This window comes from Juglans microcarpa x Juglans regia, chromosome 8D (genome assembly GCF_004785595.1).
Source record: "Juglans microcarpa x Juglans regia isolate MS1-56 chromosome 8D, Jm3101_v1.0, whole genome shotgun sequence".
In the NCBI taxonomy this organism is placed as follows: domain Eukaryota; kingdom Viridiplantae; phylum Streptophyta; class Magnoliopsida; order Fagales; family Juglandaceae; genus Juglans; species Juglans microcarpa x Juglans regia.
The window spans coordinates 17,128,906-17,149,436 of NC_054608.1; the positions used below are offsets into that span (position 1 = coordinate 17,128,906).

General features: G+C 40.3%; 1 protein-coding gene across 1 annotated transcript in view; it reads right to left on the reverse strand.

Moving 5' to 3' along the window:
- Positions 1–9,302: 9,302 nt before the first annotated feature.
- LOC121242246 overlaps positions 9,303–20,531 on the reverse strand; it is a 64,058-nt gene continuing 52,829 nt past the window's right edge. Inside the window, exon 7 of the mRNA XM_041140138.1 lies at positions 9,303–9,535. Within this exon, the coding sequence (XP_040996072.1) occupies positions 9,303–9,535 (233 nt within the window). The remainder of the gene's footprint in view (positions 9,536–20,531) is intronic.

A 20,531-nucleotide genomic window follows, 5' to 3' on the forward strand; every position in this document is an offset into this window, starting at 1 on the left:
ACAGTCAACAGGTTGCGAATGGGGCCTAAGTAGCTAGTCACCGGAGCGCACCAGACTCTAACGTTGATGGAGCAACACTTTATGTTACGTGTGTCTACTGCAAATGTGACACAAACAATTTATAGGGCCACAACAACTGTGGAGCATGAAGAATGGTGCCACAACAATTGTGGAGCATACACTATGTGAGACACAACAATTGTGACACGTAGAATACGTTGGGCCACAACAATTGTAGAGTACGTATTAACGCACTCACAGCTGGTATAGACACTTGTATTGTGATGTGGTAATCGGTAGGGACACACGGTTCAGGGGCCCCGTGTAGCACCCGTATGGTCACTTTTATTAATTAAATCTATTGAATAAGATTTCAAGTTCATGTATTTCACATTCAAGTTATGTTTCACGTTATGTTATGTTCAAGTTTATATTCATGTCAAGTTTCAAGTTCAAATCAATCATGGTAACCCCATGAGATAAGAATACCCAATCATGGTAACCCCATGAGATAAGATTACTCAATCGTGGTGACCCCATGAGACAATAATATGTTTCAAGTTCATATTTATGTCATGTTATGTTCATGTTCATGTTATGTTTAAGTCCATGTTTATGATATGTCATGTTCACGTTCAGGTTCACGTTATGTTTCAAGTTCATATTTATGTTATGTTGTGCTCAGGTTCATGTTATGTTCAAGTTCATGTTCAAATTATGTATGTTCACGTTCATACTATGTTTCAAGTCCATGTTATGTTTTAAGTTCATGTTCATGCTATGTTGCTAGTCCATATTATGTTTTAAGTTCACGTACATGCCATGTCACATCAAGCTAAGTTTCACTTTCAGTTAAAGTTATGTTATTTATGACATGCTATATATCAAATTATGTTATGCTTACTTATGACTTTGATTATACATTCATGTTTTTACTGTCATGCATGCATCATTAACCTGTGTGAAAGTTTCCTCTTAACTTGTTGAGATTTGTAATCAAATCTCACCGTGGTAGTCCCAACTACTATTACCCCCGAATGGTAGGTAATGTGTCAGGATCAAAGCAGGGAGTAGACACTGGTAGACTAGAGGAGGTTGACTAGACGCCTTAAAAGCAACACAGAGCTTGCAACCTCCATAGTTAAGTCTTTGGATAGTATGGAGCCTTGTCTCCGTTACTTTGAGATTACAGTCTTATGAGACCCGTGCTGTAATCGTGAATGTTTATTTTGTTAAGTATGCATGGATTATGTTTTAACTATTTGGGATGCTATAAGTTTAGTGCATAGTATTGCTAAAAAAAAAAAGTTATCAGCTGTGAATATTACATAATGCTAGATGCATATTAGGAACATTACATCTTATATGTCATGAATGGGGGCAGGTAAACTTGTGTTACATGTCCCGACCCTTCGGATGTCCGTCTGTTCCCAAGCGGAATTTGGGGGCGTCACATAGTATGTTTGGATGTTGATCTTCGAACATTGGATACTGACATGTTTCCTCAAACATCTAGGACTCGGAAACCTCCTTCAAATCAAAACCCAAATCAAGCTCTCCTAGAGTCTTTCTCCTTCAATTCTTGCTCCTCTTATGTCTTCTCCTTGTCCTCCTTCTCTCTTGCTTCTCTGTAGGCCTCTGGGACTCCAGAAACTCCATTTCAACTAGCTCGACAATCTTGGGTTTGACAATTTCAGCAACAAACTCACCATATTTGGGGCACATGAATGTGTGTAACCCTTGCTCCTTTCTTCTTACGTAAGCTTCTCTCTTTCTTATGTAAAGCTCCTCCTTTCTGACGTAAGCAAATTCTGATGACGGAATTATGCAACAGTCTGCCATTCTTTTTGGTGCATGCGAGCATCGTCATGTGTGCCTAACCATGACGACGTGTCTCCCGAGATATTAGGTGACTTCTAAGGCACGCCCAGTGTTTTAAATGTACTGGAAATATTTATATGAGAGGTATTTCCAGTATCGTTGAGTTAAACTTATTTTTTAAATGAGACAATTATAATATTTTGATGAGCTCCGAAATATTATAATTGTAGGAGATCATTTTAATATTAATTATTAAAATGATTCCTGTTATTTGAAATATTATGGGATTTAAATTATATTGAAGGCTTTAATTAATTTAATGGTTTTATTCTCTTAAAGATATTAAATAAGACTTCATCATTTTATTAATGATGAAGAAATATTATTTTATAAACTAAAGTTAGTTTAAAATAATATTTACCTTAATTCCTCTAAGTGCTTTTAATTAAGTTAACGTTTACGCATTTTCAAATCAGTGTTTTAATATTTCTACGTTAGATCGTTTTGAGGATCCCAAGACGAAGGGACTGGATTAAGTATCTAGACCCCCCTCTCTTTCCCCCTCACTTTTTCCCCAGCTCTCTCTCTCCTCCCTCTCTCCTTCGGCGTACGTGATACGTGACCATCTCCCACGCCGAAGCCTCTCCCGCACAGCCCGGCGCCGCCGTGCGTTGGCAACTCTCACCGCCGGCACCGTCGCACTCCTCTCCCTCCGGCGAGTCCATCCACAGCAGCCCCTCTCCCTCACCCTCTTTCTTCCTCTTCACTGGAAGCATAATGCCCGAATAGGCTTGCTATCCTTAGCACCATCGTGCGCCGCTCTCCGACGCCACCACTTCCACGGCAGCTTCCTCTGCCACCGGCCACCACCCTCCAGCAATCTCAGCTCCTCCCATGCAGCCACCTTCCCCCTCCATCGCACACACGCACGCACGAGGAGACCCACGCACGGCTTCATCGTGTGCAGCCTCTAGCGCCGCCGTGCGCGGCACCCATGGCCACTCAGCACCACCATGGACCTCCCTCAACCTTCCCCTTCCTCCTCCCTTGGACCCGAGGCCCATGGCATCTCCCCCATGCACGACACTTCTCCTTCACGCACGCACGGGTTGCACGCCGTGCACCGCCACCCACGGTGGGTAACCACCCTCTTCAGCCTCCTCAGGCCACCACGAAGCCAACCCAACCTCCCACGACCCCGATCTGCCCCCATTAACGCACACTCTCTCTCACTCTCCCACGGCCTTTCCTCCGCCGTGTGGCCAGATCTGCCGCCGTGAACCACCTTGGCGCCACCTCAACGCCATCACGAAATCCACCGCACCTCCCTTAGCCGAGACCTAAGGTCAAACCACCACTTTACGTGGTGGGTAATCACTGCACGTGATGGATAGTCACTGCGCGTGATTGATTGCCACTGTACACGGTTAGGTACACTGTGTACCGCCCTTCATAGCCACCAACACAAGGCCTTCATGAGCCCTTCCAAGACCACACTTAGCTATCCAAACGCCCAAACAGTCAACGTACGTGGATTAGCCGCCACGTACGACCTCTCCGACGTCATTGGCTGTGATGATCAGCGGGCAACGTACGGGTTATTCCGTCGATGGTATAACTCTCTAAACCTTATTAATTATGTTAGATGTTAATTAGTTGATTAGGTTGTGGACTGTGCTATTAGTATTAGGGGAATGATTGGGTTGTATTGAGATGAGCTATGTAGTGCGCTGTGAAGTGTTGGGCATATCTGTGTAGTGTGGTGACTTGAAGTGCTGTGTATGTGAAGTGTTGGACATATCTGTGTAGTGTGGTGACGTGAAGTGCTGTGTAGTGAAGTGTTGGGCATATCTGTGTAGTGTGGTGATGTGATGTGTCGTGTATGTGAAGTGTTGGGCGTATTTGTGAAGTGTTGTGGACTGTGCTATGTAATGTAGTTGTGGAGTTGTGCTGTAATGATGGCGTGGTTGTGTTGTGTAGTATAGTTGTGGGGCATGTGCCGTATGGATGTCATGGCATGTGGATTGGGAATAGTACACGCTAAGTGTACTTTGTGTGTGGCATAGTGTGGGATAAGGAGAGTATACTTACTTTCCTGGCGTATGTGGAGTGGGAATAGTACACGCTGAGTGTACTCTGTGTGTGGTGTAGTGTGAGATAATGAGAGTATATGTAAAATATGCCCTCCTGGCGTATTGTGGAATGGGATGAGTACACGTGAAGTGTACTCCATGTAATGGAGTGACGCACCATACGGCGGGTATGCCGTAATGGTGATGTGGCATAACGTGTATAGAATACATGTAAAGTATACTTTGTATGGCGTGATGTGTGTAACGGGAGGATGGAGCAATGCACCATACGGCGGATATGCCGTGATGGTGATGTGGCATAGCGTGTATGGAGTATACGCAGAGTGTACTCCATGTAATGGGGTGATGCACTATACGGCGGGTATGCCGTAATGGTGATGTGGCGTAACGTGTATGGAGTATACGTGGAGTGTACTCTTTATGGTAGAGTGATGCATTGTATGGTGGGTATGCCATATTGATGATTGGTTGTAGCGTGTGGAAAGGAAATATACGTAGAGTGTACTCCACGAGGAAGCGACACTCCGTGTGGCGTGTCGCAGAGATAAGGATGGTTGTGCAGTTGATGGGCGTAGAACGTGGTGAATAGTGTCGGGAATTGTGGAACAATGTCCCGAAGTAGTTATGGCATAACCTGTAGTCTAAGGTGACAAGTGTCATCGTGATGGACTTATGGCTAGGAGTATGCGTGAAGTAGCAAAACAAGTGTAAGAGTACGCAGTGGAAGCATGACTGGGCAATGTCACGAAGTGACATGGTTATTGACAGTCGTGCTTGTGATGGATGAGACGTTGGCGTAGAACATGGTGAGTTGTGTCGGGAACTGTGGAATAGTGTCTTGAAGTAGTTGTCACGCAGCCTGTAGTCTAAGGTGACAAATGTCACTGTAATTGACTGCGGCTGGAAGTATGGGTGTAGTAGTAGAATAAGTGTAAGAGTGCGCAGCGGAAGCATGACTGGGCAATGTCACGAAGTGACGTGGTTCTTAACAATTGTGCTTATGATGGGTGAAGGTAGTGTAGAAATGGCGTAGCAGGAACGTGACGAGATGTCACGATATTATGAGAGTACGTGAGGAACCGTAGCGTAACATCTATTATGAGTTAGATGTTGGCGTAGAAATGATGTAGCGGGATGTCAAGTGATGTGACAAGGTCATGGTATAGCTCAGGTGTAGTCTTGAGCTATATGACGTGACATAAGGCGTAATGGTGATTGGAGCCTTGTCGTACTAAGTGTTGGGATGAACTGTAAGAAGGGACGGATAGCATGAAGAGTCATGCTACCCGGGTCAAGAGAATGTTGGTATCAGAATATGGCCCTCATCCCTACGAGCAGGTGATCAACATGTTATATGTTGATCTTAGGTGATAAAGGGGTAAGGTACATGTGTAATCTAGTGAGACACTGTATCAGACGAATTCACCATATGTAATGGGTAGTCTGTCCTGAGCATAGTTACACAGTGCTTAAGCCTCAGAGTTGGCTTAGAGCTGTGTGGCTTGTATGGATGTGAATGAGGATTAGTATGGGCTAAGATGCATGAAGATAGTGACGAGTGTACTGTCTAAGGAAGGGATGTGTGACTTAGTTGGTCTAAGTCATGCATCAAGATGAGTTCAATAAGGAGAATAAGACGAATATCTTAGTGTCTTAATCCTAAGGTGAATCATGGGTTCACTTTAGTGAATGAGCACTCGAGGCAAGACGTTGAGTTGGAAGATGCGGTGACCGTAATTGGTCCCCGAAGGTTTTAAGGTAGTAAAGGGCACGTAAGTGCATGAGATAGAAGGAGAGTGTTCCAAGTATAGCGTAGTTCTATTTATAGTTTAAGTTGCTTATGCATTAGATAGAGAATGACGTTGAGGTTATGTATGCATGTAGGTTGCCAACTGACACGCGCATGAATGGACTGCATGGTATGAAAGTAGCATAGAGTCCAAGTAAGTATTACATTCATGCCCTTCTGGAGTTTTCTAGAAATTACGAAACGAAAATGAAAAGCTCTTCTCTTTAAGAAAATGCTTACGAAAGAAGATGTCATACTTTCAAACGTATATGTACGTACGGCCCTTCCATGAAAGTTCCTTTTTACGCACCCAAAGTAATTAATTGTACGCATGCGAATGGATGACTATAAGATGTATCTATTGTACGTATTTTCAAAGAAACGAACTGATGTAAATGCACGAAAGACGAGCTTGAGCCGACGCCTTCGTGGATCCTATGGACCGACGCTGTCGCGAGCACAGCGAGGTGATGCTCGCGGATGCTCGAAGGCCGACATTCAAGGTGATGCTTACGGATGCGTCGAAAGGCGAAGTTTGAGCCCGTGCTTTATGTTTTATGGACGGTACGAACCGATACTTTTATGAATGCCACGAGGTGATGCTTGTGGATGACATGAAGGAGGACGTTCAAATCCATGCTCACGAAATGATGTTTTCTCATAAAAAGAAATGTTTTCTCATGAAATGAATGTTAAACGAAAGAAAGAACATGAATGAATGAAAGCTCCAGCTCTTCGGAGCTGCCATGAAAGAATGAAATGAAAGCATGAAATGTATGAAGATACGTAACGGCCACATGAATGAATGAAAAGGGGTACCCAATGAATGAATGGGCAGATTGCAATGTCGGGCAATAGTACTGGTAGTGCACCCAGTGCTGCACCCTAACGGAATGGGATTCCAACCCGTGGCTATTGGCGAATCCATCGGCCATAGGGCCGCTAACCCTAACACACGGGGCGTAACAATGTGTACTGGCCTATGAAAGTGAAAAGAAAGAATGTATGTATGTACGTATGTACGCATGTACGAACGCACTTTAAGGAATGAAGGCACTGCACTCTTGCAGAAATGAAGGCACTGACGGGTGAAACATTTTATGAAAAGAAAGGAAAACCCCGTCCAGTGACGTTTTCAAATGAACGCACGTATGCACGTATGCATGTATGTATAGTATGTACGAATGATGAATGCATGAATGAAAACCTACGTTGTTATATTTTAACTGCATGAAGTAATGCTTACGAGTCTTCGACTCATTTTAGTTTTTATGTATGTCTCTCCCGCCCACAGGGAAGGAAATGAAGTACGCGTCGGGACGAACACGGCCCATAGGGAAGAGCACAGAAGTCTAGGCACGAGGTTCAAATGTAAGAGAGGCCTTTTATTATTAAAAATGATGTTTTCCGCTGTAAACCTCTTTTATTGCAAAAGCATATTTTATTTTATAAACGTAGAGTCTTGCACCCTGGGAAGAAGCAAAAAGTTTTAAATTGGATTGTAATTCCTGTCGTCCTTTATCAAAATATTTTATAAAAAGACCCACCACAAGGATGGGCGTTACAATGTGATCACTGAAATCTCAGCACTCTATAATATTTTGGAAGGAGATTCGTGATTTTTGCTTCAGATCGATCTGATTACGCGGGTCAGATCAGGTCGGCCCCAGATATTAAACAGTTTGGTCGGGTTGCAGCCCTAGATGGAACTGCGTTAAAACATTGAAGCTTGGTCTTTATATCTGTTATCAGCATCCCAACAGAACTCAAATCTTCCATACATCCTTTAGTAGCCTGCACAACTTTCTCTAAATCTTCCTCCAAAATAACTTTCCTCAGTCCCAAGTCAATACCAAAGCTAGTTGCACGAACAGCATCATAGGTCTCTGCTAGTAAATGATCAGTTAGTAAAGCTCGTCTTTTCCTCATTGTTGCCAAAATATTGCCTTCACTATCATGAACCACTATTCCAATTCCTATCTTACAATTAATCCTATCAACTACTGCATTCTAGTTAATTTTAGCATAATCATTTGGGGGAGGTACCCAACCTGCATTCCTAACAATGAAGCTTGAAAGCTGACTGGTTGCCACTTCCTGAGATGCTCTAAATTCTTGCAAAAACTGATAAGCTTGTTTAACTAAAAGATTAGAATGAGTGAAGGTGTTTCTGAAAATAAGATCATTCCTTCTCCACCAAAGCTTCTATAATACTACTGACAGTTCCTCCATTTCCTCTTTGTTTAACTTCATGAACATGACATTTAGAAGATCTTGAAAGCTGTTGAAAGATCTAATGCTTTTTTGGATTTTCATAGAGCATTGTCCTCAGACATCTCTTGCTGATGTGCAATCCCATAAGACATGTTCAATAGATTTTGGTTCTTGCAAACATAAGGGACAGAGAGGATCTACCAAAATTTTCATTTTACATAAGTTGAGTCTGGTAGGTAATATGTTAAGAGAAGCTCTTCACATAAATGTTTTTGTTGCTGGAGGAATTGACAATTTCCAAAGTTTGGTCCATTCTTTTGCATTTTGTTTTCCTTGTGAGGTTTGGCTTTCTAATCTCCTCTGTATTTCACCTTGCAGATGATATGCACCCTTTACATTGAATTTTTCATTTGATGTACATCTCCACATCAATACATCTAACTTGTTTGTGTGACTAATGGGTAGTTGGCTGATGACATCTGCTTCTTCTTTGGTAAAAATTTGTTTGACTAAATTGAGCTTCCAGTCCAAGTGTCTGAGTTGATTAACTCCTCAACCTTAGTTTATGCATCCAGAAATTTTATTGGACTTTTTACTGTGAAAGTAGTTGGTCGAGGCAGCCATTTGTCAGACCAGATACTGATTGTTTTGCCATTCCCAATCCTCCAAATGGTCCCTTCTTTAAACAAAGGTCTAGCTGAAATCAAGCTTCTCCATACAAAAGATGGACAACTAACCAGATTAGCTTGGAAAAAATCATTTCTTGGGAAATATTTCATCTTGAGAACCTGATGCACAAGTGAGGTTGGGGATTGGAGAATTCTCCAACCTTGCTTTGCTAAGACTTTAGTGAATATTATTTTCTAAATAAATTTAGCAACATCGATTCTTTTATTAGAAAATATGGGAAAATAGGCACAAGTTAAATATGGCCAAAGGATTTTTTTTTAAGAATGTTTTTTATAAACAAATATGATATTTATAGTCATAGAGTGCAAATGCCGTGCACTCATTTTGAAAAAAGTTAATTTTTTAATAGGAGACTCCACTCTTTTTAAAAAAGAACGCCCAACACTTGCAAAACTTATGAGTCTATCTAGCATTACCTTTTTCTTAAAAAAAAAAAAAAGTATACAAAGTATAATAGCTATTGGGTACCTTTTTTTTTTATTTAAAGGAAATACTCTCATGCCATTCCATTATAAAATTGATGAGATACAAAGAGGAGATTCCTCCATAGTTACAATTAAATCATAAATGGTAAGAGCAACTTTTGCAAGTAAGTGGGCTACAAAATTGTCATATCTCCTAACATGAAAAACTTCTCACTTTGCAAAATGCTTAAGACCTGACCTTGCTTCACTCATAAACATGTTTGAACTGCTCTAAGCTTCTTTATCTTCTAGTAATGCCTTTGTGACTTGCAATGATTCCCCCTCAATAACAATATGTTGCAGTCCAAGATCCAATCCTAGTTTAACAGCCTGTAAAGCTCCATATGACTCAACTAATAAGGGGTCAGGAAAAAACCGTTTCCTCTTCCTCATAGTGGCAATGATCTGGCCAGTACAGTCCCTAATAGCTACTCCAATGCCAATCAATCCATTAGCCTTATCCACTGCACCATCCCAATTAATCTTAAACCATTTCGATGGAGGAGCTTGCCATACAGAAGCTAAGGAGCAGACCTAGGTGTCTTTGCTATTGTGATCATTATTCCTCTCATATAGCATGTCTAACAATGTTCTTGCCTCCCTCACATTGGAGTTTGGACGAGAAAACTCCTTGTTAAAGATGAAGGAGTTCCTTCTCCACCAAAGCTTCCTTGCCACCGCCACAAATTCTTGCAATTCTTCTTCATTAAGTACCATAGTTAATAAATAAAAAAACAACAACATTGGAGAATGAGGGATAGTGCATTTCTGAGAGCATATAAGAGTGGCCGAACACCGCATTGTTTAGTTATATTTAGCTCAAAATTATCCACTACCAAAATTTGCTATTCTATTTTTACTCTATGTGAAAACCAATTTAGGTGGTCTTGGAGTATAAATGATGTGATATTCTCATTCTAAGTATAAAGTTTATTCTATTATAAAATTTATACTATTAAATTTTTTATATAATTACTATTTTTAATGATATGACATAATATAATAGAATGAAAATACCACGCGTCTCTATTTAAATTAAGATTATGTAATAATTACTTTACCATTATGTTGGTGCATTATTTTGATGTGACTGGAGCTTCACAATACAGTTGAATAGCCTATGATGATGAGTTAGGCATTGATACAGTTGTTGAGTTTAAAATCTAAATAAAGAGAGAGATACATAAATTTATGTGGTTTAGTAGAAAGCTATGTCCATGGTTTATTTGGAGGTAAAATCCACCATGTTCGATGATTGTATAGTCTTTCATGGCCTCTCGTAGCTCTCAATACAATAGAAAAAATAAGGTTAAAGAGAGGTTGAAGAAGATGCTTTTCTTTTAGAGAAAGAGAGAGAGAGCCCCACGAGTTGTAGGGTAGTAGAAAGTCTTTCCTTGTAGAATTATTAGATCTCCACGTTTGTAATGGTCCTCTCCTTTTATATAGGTCTCATTCATTCTTTAGAGTGGCTAAGTCTTACTTACCTTGCATAACTTTCACATTTTTTAGGGGGACCCCATAGCTGGTGTTCCAAGTAAGGTGGCCAGGTTTCCAAGCTTTTTGTTTGACCGAGGTTGATCTCATTGTACATTCTCTTTGTTCCATTTATTCGCCTTGGGTCTTTTGTTTGGGATCTGGATTGCCTTAACCTATTTTATTGGGAGCTTTGTTACTTGGAGCGAGCATTGTTGCTCAACGCGATACTTTATTGTTTGAGGGAAGCATTGACATGGTCCTTCACAACTTAGGTGTGCGTTGTTGCTCAATGCGGTCCTATGTTACTTAGGAGTGCATTGTAGCTCAATAAGTTCGTTTGTTACTTGGGTGAGATTTGAACATCAGCGAGTTCATTGGTTGCTCGGGGCGAGGGTCCGGTCCTTTATTGCTTGGTGAGCCCTTTTGTTGCTCGGCATAGTCCTTTATTGTTCGGGGTGTTCCTTCGTTGTTTGGTGTGGTCCTTTGTTGCTTGGGCAACATTGTTGTTTGGGAGAGAATTGTTGCTCGATGCAATCTGTTGTTGCTAAGGGCATTCCTTCATTGCTCGGTGCGATCTGTTGGTGTGAGGACCACACTATAGCACGGGAAGAGACCTCTTCCCACAAGCAATCTATTGTGGAAGATGAGGTAGTAGGTCGAGCAAAGTGCATCTATTCCAAAGGAGGCGAGCAACATTGTGTAGAAAACCTAGCTAACACATCTCAACACTAGGTGATAAAAGACTTTTTGCCTTGTGATCGGCGAGCAAGAACTATGTTGACTGTATTTGGTCAAGAACGAAGAAATGAAGAGTCTGGTAGTTCTAGAAAATGACGAGCCACATCAAAGGGTGAGCTACGGGTTAGGGTGAGTGTGATGCCCTCAGCCCCCTCTTGGGATTTGACGGAAACTGAATCATCGGGACATGTAATACAAGGCTACCTACTCCTTGTACATGACAATTAAGATGCAATGCACCTAATGATAACTAGTAGTATACAGTATATCGCAGCGGAAAGTCAACTTAGATCAAATAATAGGACAATTATCATGGTACCGAAACACATAAATCCCAAAATGTAGATTTCATAAGAGTCATCAAAAGAGTTAATTGTTCCAAAAGAGACTCCTAAAATGCGGGACCAATACATCAAGTTATCAAAATAAGTCATTCCCCAAAAGAGGTCCCATAACATAAGTCTTTTCATGAGGTCAATCCTACTTGGCCTTGTCCTAATTTAGAATCCTCCTCAGTTGCTCAAAAAGCTGCAACACCTCTGTGATGAATTGGTTGACAAGTTCCAACCTTTCTAAAAGCGATGACTCCTGAGAGACCTTGCATCGCTCCGGAGACTCCTTAGGCTTTTGGGGATCCGGTCTGTTGCATTTTCCCATTAGTGTCCTCTTGGGTTCCTGTCACACTTCTACCATTCCGAAGAATGAATGATAGTGGAAATTTCAATAGTGAGATTTCGAGAAATCTCAGTAAGTAAACAAATAACATGTAACAGATATCGTAAGCATATGTAAGCAAACTTAACAATGAATGCATGGATGTGAGATTTTACTTATGCATTTGACTTTTCAAAAGGACATCGTGCACATCATAACTTTTATAAAACATCTTTTCGTATTTTCATACTTATTCATTAACATACTTGTGAGCTCGGTTCTTATTCATGTATCATAGCATAACTTTGAGCTCAAGACCTTTTTTGACTTTTAACATATAAATGGATACCTCACGTCTCTCTTATGCACCTCGTGTTCCTCGCTAGTTACTGCTTCAACTATTGGCTACTTTGACCAAGGTGATTACATCTTATTTTTAATCTTTCATATTACGGCAATTCCTTTTTCGCCTTCACCGTAAGACACCTACTAGCTTTAGGTGCAACCCCGCTCCAATATCATTTTCTTTTAGGAACTATTCATGGTCCGTCAATTGTATTTCATCGACCCAGAGGTCACCATTCCATTTTAGTCACTCCTGAGTGAACAGAGGAGTTTCACTAGGACATTTCTCCGTCCTAGCCTTTGGGGTCGTGACAAAACTTTAAAAAGACTTTTTTTCTTTTCAAAAGGTTTTCACAATCCCAATGCATGTGACATGAACTATGAAAATTTAGAACTTTCATGAGACACATACAAATGCCGAATGCTTCATCATAGCCATATGACATACAAACATGCAAATCCATGTACATTTCACTTTACGACTTGAAAATATTAGAACATGCGACCATTTTCTTTTATAAAAATTCTAAGGCATCGAATATCAAACAAGAAACAAACATTCAATACTTTACATGTAGTGGCCAAAACATATAAATCCTAGTGCATCCAAGAATTGGTCTTAACTTATTAAAAGTCCAATCACAAAAGATCATACCTCATCCATGGTCATAACCGAGATCTTTAAATTTGAAAACATGCATTCCATCAACCTTTTATGAACTTAGATCTTCTAATGTACCAAATAAAATTTTATCAATAAACATTCATGTGGTGGTTGAAACATGCTAGTGATCATTCTTATCAAAGAAAAGTATTTTCATGGACTTAATCCCATAAGAGATTCGGTCATGCAGCAAATATTCATTTGCATGTTCAAATATTGTGCAATCTGAACCCTAAGGTGGCTTCTCATTCCATTTTTATAACATGAACTAATTCTGTAAGCCATTCTAACCATACATTGGATGGTCATGCAAAGAAGATATTATATCACATGGAAGAAAACATCAATATGACAAGCATCCACATAAAACTGAATAACCAACAAATTCACATGACATACATAAAATATGCAAGTACAAGTTAGAAATTTACTTACAAAAATCCACAATCGATAAGTGAGCAAACTGAAAAAATATATATAACAATCATTAGGTTCGGTCATTCAAAACACTAACCCATGTGAGTGAGTGTTGTGCTCTTGACATCTTTTTCCAAGAAAAAGACTCCCAATATTTGGACCTCCATTCCCTCAAGTCCGAATCTTGCATAAACTAAAACCCTATTTCAAATAAACACTAAGGCCATGGCCCTCTTTCCTCGAAATATCATGCTTATGAGCTTAAAGCAAGTAGGGTTGAGTCCTCCTTCCTTTTGAAGAAAAACCCTAATTTATCCATGTGTACGTATGTGTAAGCTCATGTGAGAAACTCCACAAAAGCCAAAAACTAACTTCCTCTTGGTCGCGGGTGAGTGTGTTTGAGCATGAGTTCATAGTGAACTTTGTCAAGTTCGAAACTTGCTTCTCATGGCTGTGTGTGTGGTGTAAAGAAAAGGTTGTTTTCACTTCATACCTTAGGTGATTCCCTCCTTAGAAGTATCCTCCAACTTTGCTTGCCCTAAAAAATGGTGTTTGAAAGAGATGAGTGTAGTATGGATGGTGTTTGGATGGTGAGAAAGTGATGGAAAGTTGGAGAGAAAGGTGGTGGCCGAATGTTTCAAGAGAAATTCACCAAATGACTAAAAAATTTAGGGTTTTCGGCTCCTTTCCCTTATATAGACACAAAATGCTTCTTTCACAAGCCAAGCTCATTGCATGGATGCCAAGTGGCGTCCCACCCTAAGGCCTCTTCCTTCTTCCTCATCATTTGATTCTGTTGGAAACACAATAGGACCTTTTGGACAAGTGGCGCCTCCTTCCTCATCATTTGATTGTGTTGGAAACACAATAGGACCTTTTGGACAAGTGGCGCCTCCTTCCTTAAGACTGAAACCTCATTCCCACTTTGCCCCTTCACCTCATGTCTTAGTTCAATGAACCTTGTAGCTAAATGGCCTTTGTCAAGTTAAAAATCTTCCTCAATCTCTTACATGTGTGCATGTGTGCCAAGTGACAAGTGAAGAGTGTGAGTGTGTACATGGTGGCTGCCGAAACTTCCATCTCTTGCCAAGAAGATCTTCTTCCACCAAACTTTTGGACAAGTGGCATGCAAGCCTTCCAAACTGAAACCCTAGTTCTTTCTTGAAACTTTACCCATATGCATGCTTGCCAAGTGGCAGGTGAAGTGTGTGTGAGTATAGGTGGCTAAAGTCTCCATCTCTTCCCAAGGAGATTTTTTTTCCTTTTCTTCTTCCATTTTCTTGGACAAAGCATGATTGGTCATTATGGGTGGCAAAATGCACAAATTTCCTTGCCCTAGCCATCCACCTCAAGGAAGTCTTTCACAAAATCCTTCTAGAAACTCCATAGGCTTGTGGCTCTCCCTTTCCATGTGGATTTCGTCCTTTCCCAAGACAAACATCCTCTCTTACCTTTTTGCATGCATGACACATGGGCGAGAAAACAAGAATATTTTCTCCTCCTTTTCTTATAGTTTGTCGTGCAAGGCCTCTCGGCCTTCCCTAAGCTCTACTTTTCCATAACCTTATCATTCTTCTTCTAGAATCTCTTTCTCATAGTGACAAGTGTCACAAAGCTTTTTCCTACTAGCAAGCCTTCTTGCATGCATGACACATGGCAAGAAGGTGGGTGATCTTCTATGGCAGGCTTGCAAGGTCAAACCCTAGATCTCTCTCACCCCTCTTCCCACAATACAATCTATACTCGTCAAGTCCTAGATATAAGCTCTATTGGATGACATGTGGCATTCAAGAACTAGAGTTGGGCGTGAGCCCTAGATCTATTGGGTTTCAAAACCCTAATTTTTGTATAAAGGTCGAAACACTCATGGGCTTGGGCCCTTCTCTAGTCCAAACCAATTCTAATTGGGTTACTCCACCTCTCTTGGGTCATTTAATAAAATACACAAAAAGCCTAGCAAAAATCTTAGTCGTCACAACAAGTAACGATCAAAGGACGAATACTAGTCAAGGTAAGACAATATGGATGTGAGGCCTCTCCAAGATAATGCAGAGAAGCTCAGAGGCGGCATGTGTAATACACAGAGGACCATGCTCCATAGAGATGTCATGTCTATAGTGAGATTGGAGGAAAAGGATTACAAATTTGCAGGCCATATCATCTAATCTTAGAAGTATGGTCTAGCACCACGAGGGAGACCTTTATTAAGGGAAGGACTGCGAGATTGGACCCTTGGCAAGCCGCAAGAACATGCGTGTCTTGTCCCATCAGTCACTCGCTCTATACAATTCTTCAAGTTTAGGGGACAAATGGACGCTTGAGATTAAGGGCTCCTATTCAAGCATATCAAAAGTCAAAAGGACACCTAATGGTTTTACCCTATAAAAGGCTTTGAACAAGGGACAAAATATCTTTTTTGAGATTCTAGGTGCCTGATCTTCTTTGGAGTCAGAGTTTTCAAGAAAGTAAGCGATTTCAAAAGTTGCGGCAGGAGGAGCTGTGCCAGCACCACCTGAGTATTTTAATATTTTTCAAGTAGGTTAGCTCCTTAGACCATACCAAGAATGTGAGTATGTTGTAAGATTAGGCTTTGCATATTCTGTAACTCCTCATTTTCTACATGAAAAATAATATATCTTCTTGATTATGTTTATGGATTATCTTTATATTGTGATTTTGAGATGACGAGTTTGAATGATATGAAATGGTGATAATCGTGATTTCCAAGTGAGTGTGGAGTCTTACCTTGTGTCGATCATCATGAACTGGTTGAGGAGTCCCCACGCCATTCCTATTTCACTTTGCCACGAGTTTCATAGGGTAGAGAGAGTCACTGTGATGATCAGGGTAGAACGTTTTCATATTGGCCTTACTTGATGAACTAGTAGAGAGATTATCTGGGTTGATCATGTGTGGTATCTTCGAGTCAGTTGACTAGGTAGATTGATTTCCCGGGTTGATAATGTGTGTTGTCTTTGGCTGTGTTGATTGAGTTGAGTGATTCCCCATGTCGGATGATTTGAAATGGGTAAGTCAACATGCACATTGGCAAGGTAGAGTGAGTTCCTGCATTGAATGGTGGAGCGATTCCTGCTTGATTTATATGAGGAGATATGATGGGTTTTACGTGCTTTTGATAAGAGGGTGATTCCTCATCTTGATAATTACTATGCATAAATGAGATTTGCTCCGAGAGTGATTTGTCACCATGCTTATATACTTGCGTTAACTACGTATACATGTGTTTTTGCCAGAGGGGGATTCCTCACCATGCATAAATATGTGTTCACAGATCATTTACATGAAACCATCCATGCATTTTCACCTGCATTGTCTCTCATTGGTAGTGTTGTCATAGATGTTTAACCTACATATGGTTTCATTTACTTGAATAGTAGACCTTGATGTAGATGTAGCCCAAGAGGAGTTTCGAGGAAGAATGTGTAACATCCCGGTCCCGGATGGAGTCGGAGAGTTACTTCCTGTCACCTAAATCCTTTTTCACAATAAAAATAAATATTCCAAAGACTCCATAGACATATCTTCATCCATTTTAAAAAAACTCCATAGCTATAAATATGACAACTCAAATCTCAATATAATTGTCAACTTCCCAACAAATCTAGTCAATACAATCGATCAATATATAAAATAATAACCTTTCAATAATCTCAATACCTATTCCCTACACTTAGCAATCTTGTATCCGCTTTCTATTCTTGATCCTTAGTCTAAGCATTTACTTCGTCTGAAAAATATTGTGGAGATAAGGGGTGAGTTATCAACAACTCAGTAAACATATAACATATGCTAGTATGTAAATATGAGCATTTTCATAGAGTTTAGAAAGCAGAAACAAAACAATTCAATTTCAATATGCAAATCTCAAAAATACATATTATCAGAAAATCAGAGCAACACTTCAAACTGTTCATATTCAAAGACACATTTGGCATAACACGACTGAACATATTTATCTTATTATATCATATCATAGCATCATCATATTAGAACAGAGACCATGTTTAACCCCCATGGTAGAGTTGCGCATTCTACAGAAAGCCAAGTAGAACATAAATCACCATGTTATCAAAACGATTACACTCAAAGTAGAGACCACTATTTTATCCCGTGGTAGGGCCAGAGGTCACTATTATATCCCGTGACAAGGCCAAAGGTTACTATTATATCCTGTTGCAGGGCCACAGGTCACTATTATATCCCGTGGCAGAGCCATATATCAGAGCAAAACAGAATCAGAATCACTATATCAGAACTAGAATCAAAGTTAGAATAGAATCAGAAAATCATGCCAAAGGTTTTTCAGATGCCATATCATATCAAAACAGAGTACTGAAATTAAATCGTTTCACATTTTCTCAAACATATTTAGAACATCTTCACGTCACATGCAAAAATTATCAAATTATCATGTTCACTCATTTTTCTCAGTTTGATTATAGAATGCCATAAATAAGCTCATATCTATACCAGTTATGCCAAAAAATACTTTATACTTATATGAAATTTCAAGAGTAATGCAGAACAAATAACTGAAGTCGTTTCAAATTTATTTTCATAACAAAACATGCATATTTTTCAAAAATCAACCTTAGCCCATTTTATTTTTATGCAAAGTCTAACATAGGAACTCCGCTTACCTAAATTTCTTGGCTTTTCTGAATTTTTCTACAATAGTGCCGAATGAATATCACTTGTCACCTGTAAAATACACACGTAACTTAAATTTCTTATTACACACATAATTTTATATTCTAGCCTACAATATTAAAATAACCTATTTTTCCTAAAACTTCTAACATTCTCGCAACCCTAAAATTCATCCCTCCCCAAGTAAAAAGATATCCACTTAATTTCTCCAACTAATACTTTGAACCCTAACATGTCTTACTACTGAAATCTAACTATACAAAGTTAATACTAGTTAATATAATTATGCCAAAAATCTATTACAATAAAAAATAAAATTTCATTTAATAAAAAATAGACTAGATTAGATTTAAAGCGTTCAAAATAAAATTACATGATTACTGTTTACTTCTGAAATTAAATTATAAAAATTAATGCTTAACAACATAATTTAAATCCCTTAAATATTTGTTGTAAAAATAAAGTTTATAGACTATTTTGAATTAAAATTGAGTGGACTTAAAAAATAATAAAGCCCAAAAATTCAATTGAACCCATTCGTGTGAGATCACAACTAGCCCACTAGAGGAAAAATAAGCCCAACTTGAACATGTCTTCACCAAGACACTGAAGAAAACAAAATGTGTGTGCAGTGTTATAGTAACTGAGAGGGAGAGAGAGAGAGTGAGGGCATACCCTCCAAGAGGGAAGGAGAGATGTGACGGGGCAGTGGTGGGCAGAGGTCGAAGGCTGTCTATGCGGTGGCATGGCATTGAGAGTAAGAGAGAAAGTGATTAGAGAGAGAGAACAGAGAGAGGGATAGAGCACCGTGAGAGGGGAGGGGGGCTACCGAGAGAAAAACAAAGGCTTGGGGTGGCGAGAAGTGCTCGGTGGCGCTTTCTCTGTAGGTGGTGCCAACATGGAGGGAGGCTAGAGGCATGGGGTGGTTGGTTTGAGGCTCACGATGGTAGGAAATATTCCTCTATTTCAGTTTGGTGCAAACAGAGCAACCACGTTGGAAATTTCTAGTGGCTGGACAGCGATGCAGGGTTGCCGGTTGCTACTGGGGCTAAGCAGTGGGAGTCTCATGCAGTGGACATACACAGGTTGGGGCTAGCCTACGATGGCTGGCGCAAGTCCGTGGGGTAGATCTTGGTGGTTGGGTTCGTTGGTAATGCGTCTTCAAGTGGTGGCCACGAGTTGTTTGGTTGCTTCCGGTGGAGGCTTGTAGTGGTGCGAGTCAAGTAGGGGTGGTTCAGGAGTTGGCAACACTAGATGTAGGTAGTTTGTACGTGGTTAGTCTAAACGGGTTGCAGCATGGATGAAGAGGCTCACGGTGGAGGCTTGGGTAGAGTCTACCTTAAGGTGGTGGTGGGGTGGAGGTCTCGGTTTGGCCTTCTGTGATGAGGAGGATGAGCGTCAACTTTGTCTAGGGTTAAGGATGATTAAAAACATGCATGCATGAGTCCTAGTAATGTGCATATATATATGGTGACACCATGTACCCTAATGGGAGACGTGCATGCAGAGGTAAAGGATGCGATGAAGGCAACCTTAGTTTGGAAAAAAAAATTGATGCCCAACTACTTATCGAGTATCAACCCATTATACGAGTGGTTGCCAGGAAAGTAGTAGAAAAAAACACTTGCATGGAGTGGAAATCGACGTGATGGAGTAGTGCGAAAAGAGGAGTCTGGCATGAGATCTTACGAGCTTGGGCTTTTTCATAAAAACAAATCCAAGAAAAAAACTTAGAAAGTGGACTTGGCTGGGCCCGGGTGTTACAGAATGACCCATCTCGCCCTAGTCATAGAAATGGAGGCTTGCCTCTATTATTAGTTGTTGTTTGTGTTTTGTTAAGATATACTATTTAGTTTGGCGACAAACCATGTTTGGTCATTGTACCTAGACGTAAGTTATGAACAGTTGGTGGTGTATAATACTATTTGGAAAATAATAATGACATTTGTATATTATTATTATTATTATTTTTAATGGAAGAACTTCTTACCAGTTTAGACCTTTAGTACAATTAACATTTAGTCTCTGAATAAACCTTTACTTATTTTGCTTACTACGTACTTGACCTATGATTATATGTCGAGACCCGACAGTAACAACTGGGGTGTTGCTGGCTGGTTGGCATTCTTGGTACCACAAGAGGGCCAAGCTCTTTACCGAGGAGGGGTGCCACATTTGTTGCTCGAGCAAAGCATTGTTGTTCTGGGTTAGAGTCGTTGGTTGGGAGAGCATTGTTGCTCAGCGAGTTCTTTTATTGCTCGAGTGAGCATTGTTGCTCGGGGAAAGAGTCGTTGCTAGGTGTGGTCCTTTGTTGCATGGGCAAGCATTGTTGCTTGGCAGGTTCTTTTATTTAGCTGAGCAATATATTTAAGTGAGTTCCTTTGTTGCTTGGGTCGAGCATTGTTGCTCGGTGCAGTTCTTTTATTGCTTAGCTGAGCAATGTATTTAAGTGAGTTCCTTTGTTGCGTGGGTCGAGCATTGTTGCTCGGTGCAGT